Here is a 19,502-nt window from a genome sequence, read left to right as displayed (position 1 = left end):
GATTGTCTGCGCTATTGCGTAAGTCACTTGAGGGTGAGGGTGTATCTACATGTTTATTTGAAAATGAGCTGTTAGTGATTAAAGACATGTCATTTAGACATTACTTTACTTGCTGTTATTTAAAGGTCTGTTTGACACATGGTCAACTTCGTGTCACATCATAAGATATACATGAATACAGGTCCGAATCCACCGCTTCACCAGAATAAAACTCCCATCTTGTGTGCGAATAAAGCAAGTTCAAACAATGTGAACGAGGCAACGCCACAACGCCTCAACCATATGCTAAAATATACAAGCGGACCGCTAAATTTCACTTCACCACCACAACGACATCACCAGATTCGTGTCTTGTGTTGCGAATAAACAAGTTGAGAAACGAACGACGCAATCACAGAAACCAGCCAACAGCTACTTGCTGACGAAATAGTTGGCTCCGACAACAGGGCCAAGGCCAATCTCTCTAGCCCAGCCGTCGAGGTCAAAACGGAGGCGCGACCAGACTCCCATCTTCTTGCCGCCAGTGGGAGAGGATCGAGTGATCTCGAATCCAGCAGGCTGTTCGTAGAGAATGAACAGGTATCGGTGCGGAGAACTTCCGGGAAGGGGATTTGGTCCAACGTAGTTGGCAATGAAAGGTGCTGCCACTCTGAGGAAGAAGTGACCATTTTCGCTCATAATCGGCTCCAGACCAGACTGGATCCAGTGGCACTTAGGGCCGAGCACACGGCACGAAGGGAAAGGCGCATCCAGGTCGAGACAAACAATCATGTAGGTTCCGTTACCCTTGAGGCGAGGGAACGACATGCGTGGTGGATGGGCAGCATCTGGTCCGTTAGTTTGGGTATGATACGGAATCTAGATACGGGAATGATGACTTACCACGCTTGGAGACGAACTGACCCGGGTAGATAAAATGGCTGCTGAAGGTGAGGGTCAAGAGCTTTCTATGCTCGTTGCGAATCACCGCCATCGCTCTATCAACGTTGAAGTTGGTAGGCATCTCGATTAACGACGACTGATGTAACTTGACGCTTGAACGCTGACGCTTGAACGGTGACGCTTGAACGCTGAGTCTTGAAGGATGACGGAATAAAGAGAACGGGTGTGGTGAAGAGAATAGATGTGAAGAAACGATCTATGACAGAGGCGCGTCAACAAAGGCATGAGAATATACTAGACGCGCTAAGGTCAACACTCAGGGTTAAGCGAGGGCGCGTGAATGTGAACTTCCGCTTCGGTGCTCGCCTCACGTGCTTCATTGCCCTGGACTGCACAACGCACAATGATTTAGAGATATATGGAATTGTAATTCTGTAAATGGTTTATCCTGCATGTTTGCTGCATTCTGTTGTGGCAGACGATTGTGCTCTATCATTGGCCGGTGTGAAGCATCTGGGATGTTCGCAACGCGGATGTGTGACTAGCAGTGATCCAATCCAAAGGCGCCGGTATGCCAACGATAATGCGATCAGTATATGGCCTTGTTCTCTGATAGCCATCAACTATCTGATAGACGGCATCACAGACATGCTTAACCTGGGATCGGACTACGCACCAGCTGTTGATGACGGTGCTAGACAAAATGCTAAGGAACTTGTCTGCTCATCCATGACAGGATGCATCAGCCAGGCTAACTGTTTGAATATGTAAATGCTTATAGAGTAAGCTAATCGATAAACAGTCCACCAGATGCAATAATATGTGCCCCATTGATCCATCTCGACCTCTCTTCACACAGAAACCCCACGGCAAACGCAATCTCATCCGGCTCAGCCATCCGTGGCGCAACTGGTGTCTGATCAATAATGGGCTGCAGAATCTTCATCTGTTCTTCACCTGCTGCTGCAAAACCTTCCGTCTTGGTTGGCCCCGGACTGACCGCGTTGACGGTGCAACCATACTTGGGCGGAAGCTCCTTGGCCCTGAATGAATCAGAAATAATGCCTAGTGTACTCAAGAGGAGTAAGACATACCAGCATTTCGTGAAGGAATCAACCATTCCCTTGGTACCGGCATAGATGGTCTGATTTGGCGGAGGTCCTCGTGCCGAAATACTCACGATATTGACAATTCTCCCAGAATTCTTGGTGAGGTGCTTCAAGCTGGCTTGAGTCAACAAGAACGTCCCGCGTCCATTAATATTGACCAGTCGGTCCCAGTCATCAAGTGTCTGCTCTTCGAACGGCTTGTTTACTGCTAGTGCGACACAGTTGACCACGATATCGACCCGACCCCAATTCGATACCGCAGCATCGACCAGCGCCTGTGGAGCAGACACTGAACCCATATCCGCTTCAACAGCAACTGACGGAGAAGGCAAAGACGCCACCAGGGCGTCTGCTTCAGCTTTGAGACCCGGGAAAGGATAATTAACAACTGTGCTCGCTCCGCGGGCAGAGAGTTCCCGCACAATGGCGGCGCCAATCCCTGAGGACGAGCCGCTGACGATAGCGACCTTGTGGAGGAGAGTTTGTTCTACCATTTTGGGCGAGATGTGATTGCTGATTTGACCCAGCCTGTTAGTAGGAGACATGGTGTGTGGGATATAATCTTGAGCAGTTGTGTTCCTCCCGACTGCCATATATGATCGGTTCGGTTCAACGTCCCGGCGCTTGGAGTTCAATCACTCCCCCGCTATCCGACTGTCTCCCGCCGCCCGCAGTTCCTCGTGCCTTTGCTCTCCACAACCCGACTTCAGGTAACCCGCTTGTCCCGGAAAACCCAGAGACATCGAGTTTGTGTTGTGTGTATGATAGTTTAAGGGTAGGAATAGCGGAAGCTCTCAACAGCTGCGTTGTAGTGGTCCGCGCCTAAAATATTACATCGGAGACTGGACACCGTAGAAAGAAGAAAAGGATATTCTAGCTGCTTAGCTGTTTAAGTATCACACTTTCGAAAAATAATACCAACAGGACTCCTAGTGGTTCTTCTGGGTCTTCTGTGAGCTGTCATATAGGTGGCATCGGATAATCCACCAAGCCAGGGCTACATGTCTCCACAGCCCGATCTGCTGTAGCATAGTTGTTTTGTGCTACTTTATTCCACAGTGAGTGGTCTATTGCTAATATAGTATATCTACGTCTAGCACTCTCCAAGTTATGTACAACATGACCGATTCCTCAAGCACCAATTTGAGACTAATTGTTACAGACTAACGATAAAGCCTCCTCGAAAATATTTATCCGGGAAGCAAACAGCCACGTAACACATACTAATAAAACAATCACAACTTCGTTTCCTTGGCATTGTCCAGCCCTCTTGTTCCAGACCGATCATCCTTGTCCAAATACCCACAGATGCGCCCCTGAGGATCCCATTTGCGACGGATGTCCATCAACCGTCGTGCATTATCATCAGCCCAGTACCTTGTCTGTCGCACCTGAAAGTCCGCATCCCCCAGATAAGACCCGACTCCATGTCGCTGGACTCTCTTCATCACATCAGCCACCCACGCTTGACATCTCGCATCGTCCTTCGCCTCCTCCCACACAGTGTAGAGTGCAAAGTAATGGTCCGACTGCATGCTCAATGCCATATCGGGGAGTTTCCGACGGCTGCAAGGATACATGGCGTACCAGAGGGCAAACGCTTTCTTGTGGGGCAGTGTCGTAAACGCCTCCTCGAGCACGGCGGGGACATCCGCATCATTTCGAATGTAGGCGTTTTCGGCGCAGTACCGGTGTCGCTCCGGGTTAGCGTTGGCTTGGTTAGTATATTGATTTTCCAGGCTATCCACCTGACAGAACCACTCCTGGATCGCTCCCGTTGGCCGGGTGATCTGCGCTGGGCGTAAAGCCTTCTCGGCCTCTTCAGGGGTTGACTTCATGGCGACAAATAGGACAAAGAAGCAGTGCTCGTCAATCCCCTCTGGGTACGCGGCCACAGCGGCGATTTCAGTGTCCTCGTCAAAACTAGGGGTGATGGAGAGCAGCCAGTCAAAGACTTGTCGGTACTGTCGAATGGGATAGACATAGCCAGACGAGCGGAAACCATCCTTAGGATATGGAATTAGTTCCAGATGATACTGCGTCACCACACCTGGGAAGCCAGGACCGGCTCCCCTGGCTGCCCAGTAGAGATCGCGGTTTTGGGTGGCGTTGCAGTGAAGCAGCTCGCCTGTGGCTGTCACTACATCCACTGCCTGAACTCTTTCACAGGCCCAGCCCCAATTCTGTCGAACACTTATCAGCCAGTCGAACTGCAATGGTGGGAGCGCATTAACTGACACGACAATTCCATCCCATTCCGCCTTGTAGCAGAAAGCCACCCAGGCCCACGTCGGGACAGTGTCCGCCTGGGAACATCAAACCATAATCCTTGATCAGAACTCCATTGAGCTCCTTTCCTGTCATACTGGGAGTGGCTATCGCAATGCGGTTCTCTGCATCCACTTCCAAGTGCTTGTAGTTCCCCAGATCAATGAGGATGGATTCATCGCGGACACTCCATGCTGCCCATGAATGTCCTCCCGATCGTATAGCAACGCGACAGTTCTTTTCGGCGGCTAGCTTCACTGCAGCGATAATATCTTTCGTGCTAGTAGCTTGGACAACTGCTAAGGGAAAGCGTTGAGGACGACGGTGATTAAAAACGCGACCTACACGAGCCTCTTCGTAGACGGCTGGTTCAGCCGAATCCCGCCAGACAATGTGCATGGTGTGCTGAAAGTGGGTAAATGAGGTTAAGGTGGTGAGGTTGTGGTTGACCCAGGCACAGTGAGCGAGCGGCAAGCATTTAAGGTTATAGCGTGACAGGGATGGTATACGCGCTGTGACTCCCTCAAACTTCTCGGAACCCGCAGCGGGCCACATCTTACCCCGCACATCGTGGATCTGGACCGAATTACATTTTCGGCTGAGTGGAGGTAATTTGCAGCTTAATTGAAAATGGTGGTTTGATCGATGAGTGAAGGGCCTGTTGGCTAATGCCCTGTCACGGCTCCGCTTTTGAAGCATGACCTGCTTCTTTAGATATTCTTCATTAGCGTTGACGGTTCGGAATAGACTTGAAATATTCGGGCTCCATTTTACTTTCGATATCAATGTAGGGTAACTGTTCATACTGGTGCCAGCAATCTCTGGTTCCACTCATCCCGTTGGGATAGTATTCTGAGGCAGGTTTCTTAAGAAAGCATTTTGCTTTCTCGTAACAGTACAATGAGCTGTGTATCTATCAAAGAATTGATAGAAAAAGACGTAGGTACGCAGCCATCAATATATAAGCGGCGGGCAGTGGAGGTACTGTAGAATAATACATCTCTGCTGGTTCATTCAATATGGCGGTCAATCTAGTTCCCCTTTCGAACAGTAGCCGCAAATTGAGACTCAGAGATACTAGCACAACCAAGCAGTGCAGAATGAGAATGAGAATCTCCGATTGAGTTTCAGATAAGGGGCAGACCCTTACTGAACTGTAAAGTTACTGCCAATAATATGGCAGCAAATTCAGCAACCTGAGTAGAGTCTCTAATGTCCCATGGGCCAAACTGATTCATCGTCATGAAAGATTCGCATTCCGCTTGGCCTCGTGGATTCGTCAAATAGTCGACGTAGTCCCCATTATACTCGGCAATGATTATATATAGCTCATGTCGATTCATCGACCAGAGCAAGCGACGGAACCTATGGTGTCAGATGCTTAGCTGCTTCCTCCACATTCTCTCTCACTTGGCGTAAGAGACTTCTAGACATACACACTGGGTGCAGGGGTGACTAACCATTGTTCCGCCAGGTTTTCATCCTGTAAAACGTCCTTTTCGGCGTGGATCCATGCCGCCATTTGAGCGACTTCCTGCATCATGACCCGGGGTAATTCGGCTCGCACCACGGGTTTGACTTCGACAATGGCTTTGGTCTTTCCATTACCATTTAGGTACATATGACCATCCGTCCGTGCTTCATACAGCTTGATGCCTTTCTCATCACAGACTTTGTACCCCTTCCGTTCTGGGGTCCAGTGGGCTTCGACGCCTTCGATAGAGAAGGTTACTACACTTGCCAGACCCAGCAAGTATGCATTAACTATAATCTCATCAGAGACTTGTGCAAAGTCTTCCCGCTCCTCGTAGCTTGGATCCAGTCTAGAGTCATCACTGCATGCTTCGGGGTCTAGATCAATGCAGGCAGTTTCGGAAGACTGGTAGAATTGACTCTCACTGCTTGATGGTAGTCCACATGTTCCTTTCCTTTGCTCTTCCGGATCTCCATATATCTTCAGGTACTCAGCCAGATGAGTCGCATAAGGATGTGTATGAGTTTGTTCGGAAAAGCTTTTGCTGCTCGAATCTTTCTTTCTCTTCCCTCAATCGCTCGGACCATGGAGTGAAATTGGCGTTTTCTTCAGTATCGGCCGCACTCGGCGCCCAGCGAATGAGCTGGCCATAATACCAAATCAGCGTAAAAGCGCCAAGGTCACCCTGTATGGGAAGCATTTCATCTAAATTGGTCTCTAGTGAAATCGCCTCAAGGAAGCTTTTCCAATGCTTGAGCTTCGCCAGCTTCTCCGTAGCAGCCTCAACGCCCTGGATTCCCCATTTGTCTGGTTGGAACTCACTAGCCCGCCCAACCTTCCACAATGCCCTCAGAGCTAGATATTGGGGGTCACTTATTTTTGATGCTGGATCATAGGCTTCCAACTCATAGATACTTAACCCTTTTACCTGGTACCTTTCTGCCCATTCATTCCAGGACTCCTGATCCAGAGCCCCTACAACGAATTCAGGAACAGACATGTTATAGCACAGAAATCTTGGTCCGAAGAAGAAACAGTTCCTGAAGCCTGAAACAGAATATAAATATGGAAGCAGGTAGTGCACCGTGTGAAAAGGCGCCAGAGATGGGTGAACCCAAGTTTAAAGTATCAGACCAGGCCCAGTGGTGCCATGTTATTTTATATAGTACTACATGCCATGGGTTAATATAGCATATCAACGATGCATTGAAGCAGAAAGATCAGTGACTGCATGGCTGTGATAGAACTTTTCTTGTCCTAGCCTACATGGTGAAGAGACCAGCATGTTGAATGATGAGGCGGCCTTTATCGAATTTATCTGCATAAGGGCGAATGCACAAATTAGGAACCAAGGCAGGATCTGTGTATAATTAGTACCCTCTATATTGACTACCTTCTGAATTCACTGGCCTGGATTTCTCTTCCAATTAGGCTGGTTCTGTGTGCGAAGTCACTTTCACTGGTTCTCTCTACTACTGTCTCAGGTATAAAGGTCTGCAAGTGCTTCGCTGCTCTCCCTTGCCAGTTGCTATCCTTCGTCCTAAGTTCACGCTGCCATCTCGACATTTTTTACGATCAGGAAAAATTCCGAACTAGGACTGGGGTACAGCCACGTTTCACGTTTCTATACCAATTCCACGCGTACTGTATTGTTCATATTGCTCTTTCTCTCCTCCACGCGTTCGGCGTTGTCACACGAAATCGACCATTCTCCTTTCCTATAGATCCAATTATGGGAGTGAAACGGTCCTTCGAGACCTTAATCGAGAACTGTCGTGAAGACGCTCGACTGCGGGTAGCCCAGACCAATGTTGTATCCCGCCATTTGAGGCGCATCTTCACAGCAACAAAGGCCTTCAAGCACTCAGTGTTGGCAGATGATGATTTGGAGACACTGGGAATCAAGTTGTCTGAACTCGACCTTGAAGGAGCATGTTCGGATGTCCAACAGTCATTTTACCACCCACTACCAAAAGCAGAATTACCGGAGATCAACTGGGACAATGTGCACTTTTCAAAATGGCATGAAGGACGCAGCGATGAGTCACTCCGGGTTTGTTTGACCCTACAAAGTGTTTCCGGCAGAGTCTTTGCTGCATGGTTTCATGATCGCAAGGACCAAACCTGGGTCCATCGGCAGTAAGTACAAACTTTCAGAGTTGTAGTGACGATAGACATTGTCTTTGCTCACAATACTTGCTCACCTGCCGGGTAGATGCTACCGCGCAAGCCCCCGTATTGCTAGTGGCGAGCATACGCCAGATGTACCGTATTCATGGCAGACTATTGGGGAGATGGAAGCAGATTCGTTGGATATCCCCCACTGCATTTTCCAGATGTACAACTACGCTGATCCCGAAGAACCCCTTCGCCGGAGTGAAGTCTTGCCCATTGTCGGTTTCATGCGATGGCGGCTGAATCGATTCAATTATATAAAGCATCGCACATTTCCGGTGAGTGTTGCATAATCAAATGAGGTCCAAGTCGCATTCACAACATTCAAGCAGCCCCGAAAGATTTAATTCTACAAATACCTGCTCTAACGCAATGCTTGTATCACAGGTCCTGGTCGTCTCCATCTTCCGCTCTCAGGCTCGAATCTTGCAAGCATATCACGACGGAGAGTATCTTCACATTTCGAAAAGCAAATTCGTTGATTTCACCGAGAACTGCCGTGAAAACTATGAACTACTTGCGCGGTGGATCTACAGTATTCCCTGCGGGGACACTCAGACCCCTCTGGCAATCAAGGGCGAGGAGTTGCCCCAGCGAAGCTACGATCAGATCGATAAGGGATTTTGTCATCTTGCACGAGAGGCAGAGGCCTACCATAAATGCAAGAAGCTGGAGAGATAGTTCTCGCGTGGGGATGCAAGGGATTATTGGGCTCAATGAGTGCTAGTCTGAATTTGTTGAAGAGTCCGGTAATCGTGTGTCTGCTTAGACGAGGATATGTACAATAGCACAATGAGGTAGTAGTAATTGAAGTATTTCCTGCTGTTTACTATAAATTGAAGCTGCGCGGAGTGGATTATAGAACGAGACTCTCTAATCTTTCCCGATTCAGTCCATTGCCAAGCTGCATCACATGCGTGCCAGGCTAAACCCAAAGCAGGCAACAATCCCAGGCCCACATGTAGGATATCGTCCAATTAAATGATAGCAGTATCAGCAGGTGACAGCGGAAACAATCCGAACCAACCAGGAAAGGAAAGTACTAAGGGCAGCCCGCAGCAAGTCCAGCTCTCTCACCACCGAGGAATCCGTCTCTTATATTTCCTGACACTCCCGAGTCCCCCCCGGATTGCTTGCCCTTTTTAGCCAACAATCTAAATACTCACTCGTCTCATTCGTTTAGCCTCGTCCAAGCACCTGTCCTTGGACCATCCTCGTGAGATCTATCCCACCAGTCTGGGACGTGCGCCGGACGCCCTCTGTTCCTAGACTGGGGCTCGATCGCCGCCATGTCGCCCTCCAAGCAGTCTGGTATGTGCGCCGTCTCCAGTACCAAGTTTTTCTTGCTTTTGCTGTAGCCCACTGAATGCCTCTCTTACCTCTTTCGCACAATAGTTTCCATGGCGGACATGCCATTCATCGTCTCCACCGGCACCAAGAAAGTCGATTCTCGTACCCGCAAACTCATTCGCAGCCATGTTATGATTGGCAAGAACCGTGGCAAATCCCGCTATCGCCAAGCAGGGGCCGATCCATCGACTCCGGCGGACGCGTGCACAGACGAGACTTCGGCTCCTCCTGCCGATGGGGTGGATTTACCATTATTGCCATCTACACAAGTATCAGCCACCCGCGCGGCATCAGATCTTCCCCGCAGAGTGGGCAACGACATGTCCTTCGTCCAGCTGGCTGATGACACCACCAGCCCTGCAGCCCTAGCCACTATCCTTCGCTGTAGGTGCCGCGTCCCCGATTCCACCTGTTGGTGTTTCAATCGGACCCACTAAATGTAAACCTTCATAGTCACTGAACGGGCAAAGACAGAGTTCTACCCGCTTGCCGTATGCATAGTGTTCAACGCCTCTAGTCGATCATGGGTTCTCGACATGCTGTCACTAGACGCAGCCTACCTCAACGCCATGGTCATCACCACCCAATCATACTTTGGTATCTACAAGGGCCCGGAAGCGGCCCAGTCCCCTCATCTGGGGAAAGCCATCCGCCTGCTACGTAATCGGCTCGGGGAGGAGCAGATCCGCGTGTCCAATGCAACCGTAATGGTCGTCATTATCTTGATTCTGCACGCGCATATTGTGGGTGATTATGCTGCCGTACTACATCATACTCAGGGTTTACGCAAGATGGTCAGGCTGCGCGGAGGACTAGGAGCATTTACTTCCAATAACAAACTAGTCATTGATCTTATCCGGTGGGTCTTCCCTTCATTTCATCTCCCTACTGTCTTTGCCGATTATTTTATTCCCCTTTCGTATTAGACTACCTCGATGGTTGGTTGCAACATAGTCTAACCTGTGATCAGATGCGATGTGGGACTAGCGATCCACAGTGGAGAAAAACCCGCCTTTTTCGAGAACCGCGATCTCGACATCTTTGTCCCATCCGACCTTTGCTTCACGCCGCGATCTCGCCCCGTCCCGTCGTTCGTCCGGGAGCTTGACCCCGGTCTGGCGCGGATGTGGCACATTATGCAGGGATTCTGTGCCCAGGTCAACTTGACCACCAAGACAAATGGCATGATTCCCGAGACGGATTTTATGAAAACAATGGCCTCCGTCATGTACCCCCTGTTACACATGAGCTTTGAGCCCGGGTCCCTCGACGAGGCGATCCGACTAGCTTTACTCAGCTACGGATTTGACATCTTCCTCCAGTTCCGCAGCGACCCGACCCCGTACGTCCACCTGGCTGCCTCTTACCAGCGCTGCTTGAATGGCTTAGCCAAGCGGAACGACGTCTCTCCGCAACTGTGGATTTGGTTGTTAACTGTCGGTGGTCTTGTGGTATTTTTACCCGCCGTCAGGCGGAATTTCAGGCACTGGCTGCTGTATTACCTAGGAAGCTGTCGAGTCCGCTCATGGGAGGAAATGCGAGACATCCTCTCCTCATTCATTTGGATTGGACTTGTGCATGATGAAGGAGGCAAGGAGATATTTGACAAGTTGTTTGCCAATCTAGAACCCGGGGCGGAGACATTTGTTGATCAGACGTCTTCGAGATTAATCACGTGTTAGACATCTTATAATTCATTTGAGCTAGTATTTGTTTATGGTGGGGAATAGATATAGAGAATGAATCTACATTGGCCAATACAAACCCACCTGTCGGGCTCAAATTGTTTTCTTTTTCCGCCTCGCTCAGACACCGCACTAAACCTGCCTTAGTCACGTGGTAGGTTCTAACAAGAGAATAATAGCGCTGGTCGTGTAAGGACGTATATTCCAACAACCCTCGCGATAGTCATATCGCAAGAATGGCAGATACCTCACACTATCTCATATCTTCAATCCTATAACGTAACTCCCGGCTGCACCAGCCACCCAGCACACCGCCCAACGCGTTCCTACATGCAACCACTCTTTGTATCAAAGGCTCTGAATCAGCAATGAGTAAGTAGTACGATGATTCTATGGCAGTGTGCTAGGGGTGGCCGGCTCGGCTGGGAGTTACAATAATAAGTATATTTCTGTTGACTATCTTATCAATAAGGTTTAGTATTGTTTCGTATGATATATATATATATATACTACTGTGATCCTTGTACTTTTTTTTTTTTTTTTTGCTAATATATATTACTAAGTAGTTTATTTATTATGATTGCTTGATTCTCAATATTTAAACTTTAATATTTAGCCTTTCTCATTCATTCGTTTCATATGTTTCAATACTTCCAAGAGATATAGGTTCTCCCTAGACTAGAGTGGCAGCAGCGGGGTAACCAACAGGATGCCCAATCAGCAGATAAGCTTATCGTATTCATGTATATTCCTTTTAGCTATTATTCTTCTTTATTCTATTAATTCATGCCACTTGATCCGCCGATTCACATGAGGTATTGAATTAATTGGCCTTCATCACTTACCAGATCGCGCTGCAGCATGTAAAGCACAGGATAGTCAGAAAAGTTTGAATATATGTACGTGTCATGCACTGTTACGTGCGGGGATTGCCAAAGAGGGTGTGACGTGTACAAATGACACTATGTAGAGATCTACCTAATGGTCGAAATGGGTATTTAGTAAAGACGTACTGATGATTTATCTATGCCACGGGCCCGTGTTCAAATTCAGAGAACTAATCCAGAATTATCGCCGTCAAGATCATTTATTTCAAATGGCAAATCATGCTGCTGAAGGACGGAAACCGTCTTTCGTCTCCATTCCGATAATCGACTACTCACTCGCTCTGTCACCAACCACTAAGACCCTTTTTTTAGCACAGCTCAAAGAAGCCCTGGTGATGGTAGGATTTTTCTATCTCAAAAACCCACCGATCGCCGCAGATGTGAAGGAAGCGTTTGTGGAGAAGGCAATACAGTTATGCAACCTACCTCTGGAGAAGAAGCTAGAGATCGACATGGTCAATAGCAGGCATTTCCTAGGGTACTCGCGACTAGGTGCGGAAAAGACCGCTCAGCAAATGGACCATCGAGAGTTGTTTCATGTAATCAATCTTACTCGAACGTTTCTTCAAAGATGCGGGCGTTGACTGATATTAATCAGTTTCTAACACCCCTCCCGGCAGCGAGTCCTGATGAACCAGTTTGGCGCAACGCTCAAGGACCAAATCAGGTACTTTCTTATTCCGTCTTCGACATAACATACTGCAAATTGACAAATGTGTTTTCAGTGGCCAGATGAAACGGCCGTTCCTGGTTTCCGCGAATCGTTAGAACAATATCTCGATAGTGTCAGCACCTTAGCAGATGCAATGAAGATTCTGGTCGCTGAAGCCTTGGATTTGCATCCGAATGCCTTCTTCAAATTCTTCGATGTCCCACCGCGCAATAAGATGTCTATTGTGAAATATCCCTCCCCTCCGGTGGCATCTGCTACGAATAACAACAACACCTTTCAAGGCGTTGGATCGCACAAAGACGGCGGGTTCCTCACCTATCTCCTACAAGCAACACTGCATGCGGGACTTGAAGCTCAAAACAAGGCTGGAGATTGGGTTCCTGTGCCTCCAGTACCGAACACCTTGGTGATGAATGTTGGTCGCTCACTGGAATATATGACTAGTAGGGTGTGTACAGCTACCACTCATAGGGTGAACTTGCGGCCGGAGTGCTTTACAGATTCGAACGGACGCTTTCTAGGCCCACGGTTTTCTATTCCTGTCTTTCAGACTTTCAGATTGGACCTGGCTCACGATGACATGCTATTAGAGCTCCCGGGCCACATCCTTGATTTGGTCAAGGACCAGCAAGTCAAGTCAGATGCGGAGGCATTCTTCTCACAGTACCATAAGGAGAACCCTGGATATGGCATTTTCAAGGCTCTTTTGGCAAGTCACCCAGACGTGGGCCAGAGGTGGTACCCGGATCTATTGGCGGAAGTTCTGAAAGCGCAAAGGGAGTTTTCAGCTTGACACAACGAACATTACCTTGGCACCTGACAAGCGGGGGATTCTAAGCCAGAACCATTCTATTATATGTTGCATATTCTGTGTTGACAAATATTATCCACATCATATCCGAGGTCCATGATGAGAATGAGTTCCTGCGACCAGCTAACATCACTACTTCCCCCCTCATAGGTCTGTCAGCATCGAAGTCCTAAGGGGGAAGGACCATTAAGCGAGTCGAGAAAAGTCTGCATAGATTGACGCCAAAGAAGATAAGAATAATCCATTCCTTTCCAACCCACCCAACACTATCAACAAAGAAAAAGAAGACCCAATATATACAAGTTCTGCCAAGATCATATATAAACAATCCCTTTACTCAATGTTCACCCTCAATAACCGCCACAAGGGACCCATAAACAATCCTACACCCGCAAATAATCGCTCGACGAGGCTATCCGGGATGAAACGCACTACTACCCCGACAAGAAGAGACAAGACACCCAAAACAACAGAGTAGGCCCATTGCACGCCAGTGAGGCGAGTGATGGAGAATGCGCGCCCGCCCACGAACATGATGATCATTTGTCCGCCGATCATGATAACGTTGACACCGATGAAGAGCCAGTTACGGTGGATGCCTTCGAAGACGTTGATGTTGTTGCCGAGTGCGCGGGTGCTGAGAATAGTTAGCACTGCGTCGACCAGTGCATGTGGAGGACTGGAGCTTACTTGTATAGATTGAATACTTGCATCCAAACGTATGTGTTGAATACAGCTGTTTGTAGCTGGGAGTGTTCGTGCGCGGTGGTGTATGAGAATATGCTGTTACCGGCAAAGTGGAGCACTAATGTCACGGCGAGCTGGTATATCGACTGCCCGATTATCATCTTCCACATTGGCACTGTTATCAAGGGAGTAGTTCTCTTGTCGGGCGTTCGGTCCAACACTCTGGGAGACGGTGGATCGGTGGCAAGCGCAAGTGCCGCCAGGGTATCTTGGATTAGATTTACCCACATCAGTTGCACGGCTGTCAGCACTGATGTTTCGCTGGAGCTAGCGACGGAGGTGACGAATGCCAGTCCGACAGAGGTGAAGGTGATAGTAATTTGGAACTAAGCCAGGCGGTCAGCTCGTGCTCCGAGAATGATAGTATCTTCAGTCAGACGACTTACCTGCAAGAACTTTTGAACCGCATCACTGACTGCCCTACCCCACATGATCGCCTTCACAATCGAGCCAAAATTATCATCCATTAAGACAATGGCTGAAGCCTCGCGCGCAATTTCTGTCCCCGATATTCCCATGGAAAATCCAACGTCAGCTGCTTTGAGTGCAGGAGCGTCATTTGTTCCATCTCCAGTGACGGCAACCGTTGCCCCAATTTGCTTCAGCCGTCGCACAAGCGTACGTTTATCCTCTGGTTGAGATCGTGCCAGAACTTTAAGACGGGGTGCAATCTCTAATTGCTCCTCCTCTGTCAAGCGTCTAAACTCGTGTCCTTCCATAACAATGTCCTCGTTGTTGGTGACAATCGCGCATTCCTCGGCGATAGATTGCGCTGTTAACAGATTATCTCCAGTCACCATACGCACCGTCACTCCCGCCCGACGGCAAGTCTCCACGGCATCATGAGCTCCCTCCCGCAAAGGATCACGGATACCGGCAATTCCAATCAAAGTCAGGTTGTTAAGTATATCTTCGAGGTCGAGTGTGTCGGACTGAATCTCTCCAGCTCGGTTCGGGGGCCACACCTCGAAATCTCGGTAGCATAACGCGATAGCCCTTAGCGACCACTTTGAGTAGGCTTCTACCTTCTGGCGTATAGCTTCCTTGGTACTTGCAGTCAATGCGGTAACGGAATCGCCTTTTGTCGGTTCCACCAGCGTCCTGTTACAGAACCCCATCAATACCTCGGGCGCTCCTTTTATATACGCCCTATACAGCTTATACCCATTAACATCATCCAAGCACACCACAGTGATCATGCACTTGCGCGTAGCATCAAAGGGTATGAGCTCCACAACTTCATAACCAGATCGTGTCAGTTCCAATGGGCCCAAGCCCATGTTGTCTCGGGCGAAATAGAGCAAAGCAGCCTCGGTCTTAGATCCAACAAAGGTGACATTTCCATCCGCTATCGACTCGAACGCCGTGGTGTTGTAAGCAACCGCATTAACAATTAGTGATTTCACATAATTGTGCAGGCGAGATTTCAACACAGCAGTAGTCGGAACGTCACGCGAAGGGGCGTCCGTCTGTGGTCCTAAATCCGAGAACTCTTCTATGCCAATAATACCTGCGACCACGGTCATCTTATTTTGGGTCAAGGTCCCGGTCTTGTCCGAGCAAATGTCGGTAGCATTGCCCATGATCTCACAGGCGCGCAAATGTCGCACTAAGTTGTTGTCCTTCAACATCCTGGTGGTGGCAAAGGCAAGAGAAAGCGTCACGGTTAATGGAAGTCCTTCAGGCACAGCAATGACAACTACTGTCAGAGCAATGATGAAAACTTCCAAGAAATCCTGGCCTTTTTCGGTCGCGGACGACGTCGAGTGGCGCAGACCAACCAAGAACTTGATGAACAGGATGACGAACAAGACCAGACCGGCAATACCGCCAAATTTGGCGATGTATTTCGCTAATACGTTGAGTCGCGACTGCAGTGGTGTGAAGCCAGGGTCTTCTTCCAGGCTTAGGAGGATCTTGCCATAACTCGAATGATTGCCGGTTGCTATTACCAGGAACGAGCCGAGGCCTTCTGCGACCTTGGACCCCGAGATCACGAACGGGTCAAGGTATTTAGTATCACGGCAATCCGCAATCGCATCCGCGACCTCATCACCGGACTGCTTCAACAACAAGTTTGACTCACCGGTCGCAGCTGATTCATCGCATCGGATGTGGTGGCCGCGAATCAGGATTCCATCGGCCGGTATGACATCTCCTGGCTCCATGTGTACGACATCCCCGACCACCAGATCGTTGATAGGTACCTCCTGTGGCCGGCCGGAGCGGATTACCCTCACAAGGCGATCTTGTTTCTTCTTGTTTAACTTTTGAAATTGCAGCTCTTTCTGGAAATCATTGCCTGCGCCCACCAGCACGATGACTATGATGGCAACGATGATGGCTACCCCTTCTACCCATTCGACAGGCGGGTTTGAGCTCGAATGCTGAGTTCCGAATGTTTGGTATAGGCCTAGGGCAAGCGAAATGATTGCCGCTCCTGTCAGGAGGAAGAGGACGTGGTCATTGTATGCCGCCCATATCAACTGCAGGACCGTGGGTGACTTGGGAACGGGGAGGCGGTTGTTGCCGAAGACAGCGCGTCGGTCTGCGAATTGTTCGGTGCCATGGTGATTGTGGAGGTGAAGATGGCGATGATGGGGCTGGTGGGAAGGTTTGGCGACGGACGAGGCTGTGGCCGATGGTTCATGGTTCCTGACGCTCGACTCGTCCACGCTTAATCCGGTATTTCGATCGCTTCGCAGGCCCCTTTCTATTCCGCGGAGGCCACCAAAGGCGTAGAATGTATCCAGACTTCGTGATTCGATGAGTCCGCTCAACTGCTCAGCCGAAAACTCGAATGCGCTGGGCTCGCCCCGAACCAGTGGTCCATGGGCGATGACAGGCTTCTCGCTCAGGCTCTGCGATCATGTTAGTCACCGATTGGCTCTATAGGTATAGCTGGCTAGGGGCTGGGGTGGGTCACTAGTGGACATGGGATTTGTGATCATGGATTTACCTGCCTCCTTCATGACCGTGACAGGGAGTTCATGCTACCGTAGGTGTTGGGCGTTTGAATTAGACCAAGCAGATGGTCGTTACTGTCATCGCGGACGGGTCCGACCGGCGGGAAATGAAGAGATTACGCGATAAAGGCAAGTGCTAGATTCAATATAGTCAGGGAATGTGGAGTTGAGTCGCTCTCCCTGGGCAAAGTGAGGATGGATGAGATGAAATCAGGGGAGACCAAGGAGTTAGGAGATGGAGAGAGTGAGATCCCTCCAACTAAACTAGTAATGCTGCTTGATTTTCCTGTTTGGGGCGGAGCAAAGACACTCCCAAATCCCTCGTATTGGTCGGTATTGATGATACGGGTCAAAAGGCAGCCGCGTAAACCCCGCCGGTAATCTTCGGCCTCCCCGCTTGGCCGGTCTGTAATTTTTGCCTAATTTACTCGGCAGCATCTTTTGCCCGTCGGATTTCCGTCGTCAAGGCATTAGAAGTATCCAACCTGTCGATCATAATGGTCGCATTGAGACGGTGTATTGGTATAAAAATTCTATAGCAAAATATTGATGGATCGTCCCCTGACAAGTCATATCCCTGTGTAGACGGGCTACCGAATACCATACCTGATGTCAGGGTATTTACTCTCCGGGAACGACAATATCTGGGTGGACATAAAAGGCAATCGCAATGATCAGATAACTAGACTTGGATTAGAAAAACAGGGCTGCTTTGGAAAGAGAGGGACAGGGAAACCCACGTTCCACACAACAAGACACCCGCAAAGTAATTCGACCGACCCTCACGAATCAGACAATTCATCACCACCACCGCCAGCGAGAAACAGGCGGTCTCGAACGAGTTGAAGCGCAACGACATCGGTTGACCCAAAGCCCATCCATACAGTACCAAGAATGGCGTGACGAAAAGTGCGATTTGAAGCGTGCTGCCAACAATCACACCAATGGCCAGATCCACCTTTCCTTCCTTGGCTGCTTTCACGGTGGTTGCAAACTCGCCAGCGTTACCCACAATCGGCACGACGATCAGGCCCAAGAAGGCCCGGCTCACCCCGTAGGCTTCAACAAAGCCATCGACCCCTTCTACGAGGTAGTCGGAACAAACAGTCACTCCCAGCGTAGCGGCAATAAGAATGATGCTAGCTGCCATGGGTCCCAGCTGGCGCTCCTCCTCCTCTTCGTCGTCTTCGGTGCTAGTGAAGAGATGGGAGTGGCTGCTAAGCTGGAAGTATAGATAGACAAAATAGAATAGCAATAGCAAGGCAGCGGTAATATGTGATAGGTGGAGGATATACTCGTTTCCACCGGGAGAGGCATACAGAGACGTGGAATACAAGGTTGATGGGATGATTAGCGCGGAGGAGGATACAATCATCAAGGACGACATGATCCCCGTCACATCGACATTGAAGTGGACTGTCTCCTTATCATAGCCGCTGGCAAAGAAACAGCATCCCAGAACCTAGGCGATGACGGTCAGAAATTCTAGTAGGAGCATAGGAGTAATGCGTAACATACCAGCAGCGTGCCAGACAGGATCGAGCCAACCATCGAAGACTGCACCATATGGATCTCACCCTGGCTCACAGCCGTGATACCAACCTGAATGCTACATTTAGCTTGTACCACATGCGATGGATCAGGGAGTTGTCTTACGATCATTTCGATGGCATTGCCAAAAGACGCATTGATCAGGCCTCCTACCGTTTGGCCGACGCTTTTCGCCAATTCCTCGGTCGCAAAGGACAGCAACGAGGCCAGTGGGAAGATAGCCAGAAAATTCAGGATAAACACGGCGGAGGGGTTCCATTCTTGGGAGCCGGAGAGTATCCCCAGGAATACAAAGATTAATAGCACATTGGTATAGCTGGACAGAAAAGTCACCTCGACCGTATGCCGGACGCTTGCGAGGAGAGAGGGTGTGCCCGATTCCTGGGCATTCTTGAAGGGGGTCATCATGAAATGGTGTTAACGAGGAAAGTTCCATCAAGAAGCTGAGGATCTCTCAGAAGGTAGGTTGGCTCGGACTTATCTCCTTCCAGAGTCTCTCCGGAGTTGTAAGGCGCGCGGGGCCGTTTGGCGAAATACCGTCAGGTACGGTTCGAACAGTTGTCAGGTGTGACCGATACGGTTGTTTACACAAAAAGAGCGCACTGGGCGGGCAGGTGGGTGGGGCCAGACGGAAGTCCCCAGCGTCCATTGGGCCAGAATGGAGGTGCCTAGGCGCCATACCCCCTCGGTCAGACGGGGAGGTGGGGATGGCAGCCAATGGGAAAATGCCACCCAGCCCTGTAAGGCTGAGGGGGCCGCCTGCCCAGGAAAGCGCTTGGTTCGGGCTCGGGGAGCACGGTACCGTAACCCCTTACCGCGGATACAGCCAGGTCCCGTAAGCTGGTTAGACTGGTTAAGCTACTAACTTTCAGATCCATCCGATCAGCTGAACCAAAAAGAGCCTCTGAAGCGCCGCCTCTTCCT

At 49.6% G+C, this 19,502-nt stretch overlaps 7 protein-coding genes across 7 annotated transcripts; 2 read left to right on the top strand and 5 right to left on the bottom strand.

The window, feature by feature from the left end:
• Window positions 1-411: 411 nt before the first annotated feature.
• BO79DRAFT_147987 (YbhB/YbcL family Raf kinase inhibitor-like protein) lies at window positions 412-1,003 on the bottom strand (the record flags this gene model as incomplete). The annotated part of the gene is made up of 2 exons (XM_025678527.1): window positions 412-827; window positions 883-1,003. The coding sequence occupies 2 exons, from the start codon at window positions 1,001-1,003 to the stop codon at window positions 412-414; spliced, it is 537 nt and encodes a 178-aa protein (XP_025539334.1).
• Window positions 1,004-1,669: 666 nt separating this feature from the next.
• Window positions 1,670-2,536, bottom strand: BO79DRAFT_237746 (SDR family NAD(P)-dependent oxidoreductase; the record flags this gene model as incomplete). Its single annotated transcript, XM_025684731.1, has 2 exons — window positions 1,670-1,925; window positions 1,977-2,536. 2 exons carry the CDS (start codon window positions 2,534-2,536, stop codon window positions 1,670-1,672), a joined length of 816 nt encoding a protein of 271 aa, XP_025539333.1.
• A 556-nt stretch (window positions 2,537-3,092) lies between these two features.
• On the bottom strand, window positions 3,093-4,690 carry BO79DRAFT_173272 (FAD-binding oxidoreductase). Its single transcript, XM_025679673.1, has 2 exons — window positions 4,230-4,690; window positions 3,093-4,174 (listed from the first exon to the last, which is right to left on the bottom strand). The coding sequence occupies exons 1-2, from the start codon at window positions 4,656-4,658 to the stop codon at window positions 3,227-3,229; spliced, it is 1,377 nt and encodes a 458-aa protein (XP_025539332.1). The 5' UTR covers window positions 4,659-4,690; the 3' UTR covers window positions 3,093-3,226.
• Window positions 4,691-5,386: 696 nt separating this feature from the next.
• Window positions 5,387-6,733, bottom strand: BO79DRAFT_228545 (uncharacterized protein; the record flags this gene model as incomplete). The annotated part of the gene is made up of 3 exons (XM_025683971.1): window positions 5,387-5,624; window positions 5,720-6,277; window positions 6,318-6,733. 3 exons carry the CDS (start codon window positions 6,731-6,733, stop codon window positions 5,387-5,389), a joined length of 1,212 nt encoding a protein of 403 aa, XP_025539331.1.
• Window positions 6,734-7,465: 732 nt separating this feature from the next.
• On the top strand, window positions 7,466-10,978 carry BO79DRAFT_237744 (uncharacterized protein; the record flags this gene model as incomplete). Its single annotated transcript, XM_025684730.1, has 8 exons — window positions 7,466-7,872; window positions 7,949-8,186; window positions 8,296-8,407; window positions 9,055-9,107; window positions 9,144-9,219; window positions 9,304-9,642; window positions 9,712-10,117; window positions 10,229-10,978. 8 exons carry the CDS (start codon window positions 7,466-7,468, stop codon window positions 10,938-10,940), a joined length of 2,343 nt encoding a protein of 780 aa, XP_025539330.1. The 3' UTR covers window positions 10,941-10,978.
• A 1,050-nt stretch (window positions 10,979-12,028) lies between these two features.
• BO79DRAFT_265707 (isopenicillin N synthase family dioxygenase) lies at window positions 12,029-13,407 on the top strand. Its single transcript, XM_025686900.1, has 3 exons — window positions 12,029-12,369; window positions 12,429-12,497; window positions 12,556-13,407. The coding sequence occupies exons 1-3, from the start codon at window positions 12,040-12,042 to the stop codon at window positions 13,294-13,296; spliced, it is 1,140 nt and encodes a 379-aa protein (XP_025539329.1). The 5' UTR covers window positions 12,029-12,039; the 3' UTR covers window positions 13,297-13,407.
• A 240-nt stretch (window positions 13,408-13,647) lies between these two features.
• Window positions 13,648-18,983, bottom strand: BO79DRAFT_217812 (plasma membrane calcium-transporting ATPase; the record flags this gene model as incomplete). Its single annotated transcript, XM_025683385.1, has 8 exons — window positions 13,648-13,951; window positions 14,005-14,387; window positions 14,448-16,920; window positions 17,456-17,560; window positions 17,653-17,709; window positions 17,768-18,489; window positions 18,546-18,629; window positions 18,684-18,983. The coding sequence occupies 8 exons, from the start codon at window positions 18,981-18,983 to the stop codon at window positions 13,648-13,650; spliced, it is 4,428 nt and encodes a 1,475-aa protein (XP_025539328.1).
• Between the last annotated feature and the right edge of the window lie 519 nt (window positions 18,984-19,502).

Source organism: Aspergillus costaricaensis, assembly GCF_003184835.1.
Source record: "Aspergillus costaricaensis CBS 115574 unplaced genomic scaffold BO79scaffold_16, whole genome shotgun sequence".
Classification (NCBI taxonomy): domain Eukaryota; kingdom Fungi; phylum Ascomycota; class Eurotiomycetes; order Eurotiales; family Aspergillaceae; genus Aspergillus; species Aspergillus costaricensis.
The sequence above is the reverse complement of the archived record's forward strand: the minus strand, read 5'-3'. Positions and strand labels throughout refer to the sequence as shown.

What these genes read in the sequence shown, in the direction of transcription:
- BO79DRAFT_173272 (XM_025679673.1), bottom strand. Translation starts at nt 4,658, where the DNA reads ATGCACATTGTCTGGCGGGATTCGGCTGAACCAGCCGTCTACGAAGAG. An exon ending in GAATGGGATGGAATTGTCGT is followed by an intron (nt 4,175 to 4,229) that starts GTCAGTTAATGC and finishes AGTGTTCGACAG; the next exon opens with AATTGGGGCTGGGCCTGTGA.
- BO79DRAFT_265707 (XM_025686900.1), top strand. Translation starts at nt 12,040, where the DNA reads ATGGCAAATCATGCTGCTGAAGGACGGAAACCGTCTTTCGTCTCCATT. An exon ending in ACCATCGAGAGTTGTTTCAT is followed by an intron (nt 12,370 to 12,428) that starts GTAATCAATCTT and finishes GATATTAATCAG; the next exon opens with TTTCTAACACCCCTCCCGGC. An exon ending in ACGCTCAAGGACCAAATCAG is followed by an intron (nt 12,498 to 12,555) that starts GTACTTTCTTAT and finishes ATGTGTTTTCAG; the next exon opens with TGGCCAGATGAAACGGCCGT.